Source organism: Aptenodytes forsteri, unplaced genomic scaffold (assembly GCF_000699145.1).
Source record: "Aptenodytes forsteri isolate BGI_AS27 unplaced genomic scaffold, ASM69914v1 Scaffold47, whole genome shotgun sequence".
Lineage (NCBI taxonomy): Eukaryota > Metazoa > Chordata > Aves > Sphenisciformes > Spheniscidae > Aptenodytes > Aptenodytes forsteri.
In genome coordinates, this window is record NW_008794731.1 from 713,187 (window position 1) to 719,186 (window position 6,000).

A 6,000-nucleotide genomic window follows, 5' to 3' on the forward strand; every position below is an offset into this window, starting at 1 on the left:
TCACCGTACAGATTCATTTGGGAGTCTGTAAAACTCTGCCATTAAACCACAGATCCTGCCATGGTCCCTTTGTGCTATATTCTGGGTACAGATGTCCAGCTGAGACATGGGAAGCAATGCATGATGCATGCCCTGTTACACACCTTTGTTGCCTACTCCCCTCTGGCATAAGAGATATGTCAAGCATGGATGGTGAAGGAGGGCACTGCTGCCTCATTCACACTTCAATCCACATGGTTCTGCTTTAAACACGAGTGCTCACTGCAGACTTTCCCTTCCTTCCCAAGACTGCCAGACACGTGGGCAATTCAGGGCTCTTTCGCAACGATTCCGAAGCAAGAGGTCTCCTGGTTTCAGCTACCCAGAAGAAAACCCTGCCAAGCATAAGCCTGCCTTCCCCAGGTGTAGTATCACCACTTCTTTTACCTCCATTTTATGAAGCATAAGAAAAGTTTTTAATAACTCAGTCCGTTCAGGGCTTTGAAATTGGCATTCTGCAGAGGTCTGGGGTCAGGGGTGTTTCAGTAGGTAGATGCTGAGCTTGGTCAAAGTCCTCCAACACTTTAGTGCAGAGCCCAACACTGGTATTTAAATATCTGGCCCGAGTGGCTGTTTGGTTGGCATCTCTTGGCAGGTGAATCTGGGAGTTGGGCCCTTCTGTTTGATACTTTCTTGGAGGCTGATGTTGGAGAAGGCAGAATGATTTTCTCATCCAGGAAGCTGACGTTTGCATAATCCCTTTCACTTTCTATCCCTGACCCCAGAAATGAGGCACCTTCTCTGAGCCCTTCCTCCAGAGAGAATCTCGAGTCCCTTGTGGCTGAACTGGAGAAGACAGTTGCTTCCCTACGGAAACAGGTAAAACTTTGCGCCCCAATGTTTGTCTTCCATGGAGTCACCCCAGGAGCAGGATTTAGCTATTTGCTACGGGCAGCCTCTGCGACTTCTGTGTCCTCCAGAGCCAGGAGCAACCATCCGATCAGAGGGAACTAGCGGCAGGTACAGAAGAGGTAGAGTAGGGAGAGAAGAGATGAAGCTGAGCTCTGTGAGCTCAGACCTCTACAACTGCAGGGTAAAACGCAAGTTTGAGCCTCAGTGAAGGTAACTTGAGCCGGCACTTTCTTCTTGTATTTGGGACAGGTTAAAGATTATCTGTGCAATGGTGCAGACTCCTCTTAGAGCTGCTGCTTTCTCGTCCCCACCAGGTGAATGCACTAGAGAGCCAGCTGAGGTGGCACCGCAGGAACACCAGCACGCATGGACAGGGGAAGAAGACTGGAGACAAATGGAGAAAAAGATGACCATGCTGCCTGTTCGTATAAGGTCGGTGTGTTTGTTCCGGGCTGGGGTCCAAGAGGTGGATCCGTGTGGTGCTGCTGAGCATGTGGTGGGACACCTCAGTAGTCTTCACATACAGAAGAGACTGTTGCAGAAAGGAATGGAGCAATCCAGTGATGAATGGGACAAGAGGTAATAGGCTTAAATGCAGCAGGTTAGACACTCGTTCCTACCAGTAATGATTAGTGACTCACTGGAATGGGTTGTCTGGGGATGTTGTGGCATATCCATTCCTGGAGGTCTTTTAAGAACTGGTTTGGCAAAGATGGGGAAAGACATAAGTATAGGATGGACTAGGTGGACTGGGTGAGGTCTCTCAGGCCTATTCTCCTGGGACTCTGGGTAGGTTTCTTCTAGCAACACTTAATATCATAACCCCAAATCCAACAGCCTCCAAAGGGCCTTTGTGGGGAGAGATATCACAAAGCTCAGTGATGGAGTAGATGGACTGGTTCCTCCTCAGGGTAACAAGGACATCTGGGCAGATGGAGCAATCCATCATTTGCTTACATGTTGACAGAGGTTTCTCCCTCAACAACTGAGTCACCGTGCACCTCTCTTCTGAAAGCACCAGTCCTCTGTTTGCTCAGCTCCAGACAAGGGAGTGAGGATGTTCAAGTGCATGTTTAAAGTCACTGTCGGCATCTGCCAGCCTGGGGACTCCTGCTGCTGCTCGGCTGTGGGAGGGTCAGGGTGCTGGCAGAAAGCTGCCAGACCTCTGGTCCCCTGTGTTTAGGGGCACGGAGAGCACAGACTGAGCTCCCTTAGCCCACTTGCCATGGAGATCCCCGCAGCCTTGAAAGAGAGGATGAACAATTCGCCGGCACCTGCCAGTCTGGAGGAGGTGTTTAATGGTTTTTACGTGTTGCAAATGATTACTCCAGGGACAGGAGCAGAAGCGTTATGCAGAAGCGTTGTTCTGCCAGGCGGTCTGTACTAGAAGGAGCATCCTCTGGAAGTTAGATTACAGGAGAGGGCAAGCAAAGGCTAGTCTGTGCCGATAATCTCAGCAGAAAGCAGAAGGGGAAGGCTGTAGACTGGCCACACTGTTTTCCAGTCTGATTTGGTGTGTCGGTCCTTATAGATACTCCAGTTGAACAGAGACTCCCCTTTAGAAATTTGACATAAATTGCAGTGTGACACAGGAGTTGGCTTTTCCTTGCCATCATTTGCAGATCCCTGAAAAGCACTCTAGGGTTTACAGGGTCCCTGAAAAGTATTTCTGTGGTTTTAAAGGGCTGTTGCTGTTTTCGTGCTGCAGTCATGCATGCCCCAGACCTGCCAGGCACTGTACAAACAGCTCGCTCTGCCTCCAGCTGCCTCCCACAGAGTTTTTCTGCTTTCCTGTGCCATTTCAGGTGCCCTGTGACCTGCACTCCTGCTCTCCACCAGCCAGTCCAACCCATTCCTACAGGGCTCAGAAACAGCAGCCACGAGACCCCACGATGCTCTGCCACCTCTCACACCTGTACCACTCCCTGTCCCAGGACGACTGTACTTCTGCCTGTATTGAACCCTCTGCACTGACTGTCTACAAGCCCCTCAGGCCCTGGACCGTTCGCCTCTGGGGATGGGCTCTGCCCTCTTTGATGGTGACAGACCAGCACTCTGCCGAGATGCCACTTTCTTCCTTGGTCCCCAGGAAATGGAGAATAATTGAAGCTGCTTTAGTGCCACTGTTCTGCTCTTCTCCTCTTCCCACGCAATGCTGTTGTCATCCACCACCCCTTGTCTGAAATGTCCCATGGGCACCCAACCAAAACAACTCATTAAGAGGCAAAACCTTTCTCAAATGCACTGTGGTGCCAGGAAGCATCTGGAGAAATCTAAAAAAAAAAAATAAATTAAATAAACGTGAAACCCAAACTAACCCCCCAGCCATCTTCTCATGCCAACAGAAAGAGCAAGAGGAACCCCAGGGCCCTGGCAAGCACTGTTTGGGCTGGGCTTGCGGTCCCTGCCAGCAGCGAGGAGGAGAACCCAAGGCCCGGGGAAGTCTCCCAGCTGTTTGGGTGCTTCAGGACGGGGTGCCAGACACAGCAGACCGTGGCCGCCCGCGATGCTGAGATCAGCCGCTGTGCTTTGCCAGTCATTGGGTAACGAGTGGCGCATCCTCAGTTACATGACCCTGCGAGTGACCTACCGTTACGTGCCCAGTGCTCAGAAACATTTTCCTTGGCATGACCCGCATTCTCCAACTTTCTGCCCCTTTGGGGGATTAATTGGATTTATGTTTCTCTTCCTTTTTTTTTCCCCCCCAAAGGGCTCTTTGCTGAAAGATGTATTTTGAGTGTAAATGTAACAGGACCTGGAAGAGAACCTCAGATAATTAGATGTAATGGGCGCTCTCATTAGTGGAGGGGAGCTGCTGGTTTCTGTCAATTAGTACGGGAGCACACGATGTGCCATATTTGACACACAGATGAATGCAAAGTGCTGTTTGTGTTTCTTGCTCCCAGGTGCTCTGCAACTAAACCAGGACTATGTAACCAGCTCTACCGAACAGGTCCTCTGGTTTTGTTGCTCTTTGGAGGTGCTTTTTAGTGGTGCTTTTTAGTGGTGCTAGAACTAAAGTCCCTGTGTACCCACCATAGCCCCAAATCTGGGGACGGATTGGTTTTTAATACATCCTTGTAAGTTGGTCACAGGGACTAAAGAGAAAATACTTGATCCACTAGATATCTGTGCCTTCCTTATCTTTCCTGTGTCCTCCCACCTTCCTTCCCACAGTGCAAGGACCAGAAACTTTTGTGAACATGCCTGGTTTTTTCTTCTCCCCCTCCCTCCTTTTTTTTTTTTTTTTTTAGGTGTGTTGTAGTACCAAAGGGATTCAAAGCAGCAGGGATGCTCCTGGAACTTAATAGGAAAATAAAAAAGATACTAGAAAAAGGTTGTGATTTATCAGCTGTTTCCTGGCGTGGGACTCTGGGCTGCGCATGCGTGTCCTGTGCAGTCACAGGTTTGCAGCGATGAGTGTGTGTTATGCATGTCTGGTACGTTCAGCTCAGAGGCAGTATTTAGTCCTCAGGGATGTTTGTCATTTTGAAGTACTCTTTCATTTAGGTGCAAATCAAGATCCAAAGCCTTGTGTGTTATAAATCAGCTGCACTTGTCTATCGCTTGTACCACTAGAGAATCTAATCTGGCAAAGGTCAATAAAGGTAAATCAGTCTCCACTCTCCTTCTGCAAACCGCAAGTTTACCAAGTCCCCATTCAAAACAGTAAGGCATAAACGTTCAGTGCTCGATCTAATCAGATAATCTCTAAATGCATAACCAAGCAGCCCATTTTCCTCCTGATGGAGCGTGACGTGAGGATCAGACTTGTCAGAAGCGCTGCAGAAGGACGGCAGAGGGATTGTCCCTTCCCGACGTGTTGCAAACCCTTCTGCCCTCCATCCTCTGTTCCCCTCCCCATGCTGAAGTAGGAAAAGTACACAGAGAAATTACACATCCCTGCATGCCACCAAGAGCGAGGCTGTGTGCTGGGCAGGTGGGCGAAGATCTTGGGGGAATTACCCATATATTCAGGTGCTGCTTTGGTAAGCAGGGAGCAGAATATTTTATTAAAGACTCCCTTTTTTCTAGTTCTCATCTGTGCAGCAACGTGCAGAGCATGCTCATGGAGCGCTGCGTCCTCCTGTCCTCTGCCCTGGGCTGCTCTGCCTGGGAGAGGGTGGGGAAAGAACTGACCCCCAAACCCAGATATTGAAATCCAGTTTTTGCAGGTTGATTGGGTGTCATGGGACACCCAGGACGCAGGACACGGCATGCCCAGAGCTGTTGACCAGGGATGGGTCCAGTTTGTTCTTCATACACCGTTCAGTTGCAGTCTGCAGCCTAGACCCCTGCAATAAAGTTTCCTTTTCCTGTTTTTTTAAGCAGCCTCTTTCAAAACCCAACTGCACACCCAAAATGAGCTACCCAGACCAATTACAAGCAGAGGAGGATGGAAATAATGGGCTCAAGGCCACGAGCGGAGTTGCCAGGCACAAAACTCCCACTAATTAGATGGAACAGTTAAGTGACAAAACCCAGGCGGGGGCTGGGGGGGGCTGGAGTTCGGATTTCTCACCGGAGCAGCGATCTTCAAAAGCGCACGTGCAAGACAGGAGGTGGAAATCTCTGTCCTTTGGCCGATGTCTGTGGTTGCCAGGGTTTGGCAAGGGGGTTGTAGCGTGTCTGCATCCGAGTGCGACCGGGACCGTGAGGAGCGTGGGTGTGCTGACGGCAGCAGGAGCCGGGGGTTGCGTGCCAGGGCTCGGCTCTGGATGCCATGCAGGCGCCTGGGGCTGATCCAGACCCTGCACCAGACAGGGACCTCCTGATGCTGAAGGGGACCCATCCCTGCCGGAGGCTGAGCAAGCACCGGATCCTGGTGGATCTGGGAAGTGGATTCCCTAGAGATCCTCTGCAATGAGGAATTAATATGAGGCGGCAAATGCTTTAGCGGGGTAACTCTGGGAGGTCATTGCAGACCGAAAGGAAAAAGGATCTTGTGTTATAAACCCCACAATATCCACCCAGCAAATATCCAAACCACTTCAGATCTCTTCTAAGGTTATTTCCTTAATTCTGTTTTAACTCTTACACATTTGTGGACGCAATTTTTTTCCTGTGGAACAAAATATACCCTCTCACACAAGTGAGATCAAGACTATT

General features: G+C 50.0%; 1 protein-coding gene across 1 annotated transcript in view; it reads left to right on the plus strand.

Annotated features, from left to right (window-relative positions):
* LOC103894490 (peroxidasin homolog) overlaps window positions 1–5,536 on the plus strand; it is a 47,701-nt gene extending 42,165 nt beyond the window's left edge. The window contains exons 20-23 of the mRNA XM_009273896.2: window positions 288–402; window positions 765–858; window positions 1,206–1,323; window positions 2,697–5,536. Coding sequence (XP_009272171.2) covers window positions 288–402; window positions 765–858; window positions 1,206–1,301 — 305 coding nt within the window. The 3' untranslated portion in view covers window positions 1,302–1,323; window positions 2,697–5,536. The remainder of the gene's footprint in view (window positions 1–287; window positions 403–764; window positions 859–1,205; window positions 1,324–2,696) is intronic.
* Window positions 5,537–6,000: the final 464 nt, after the last annotated feature.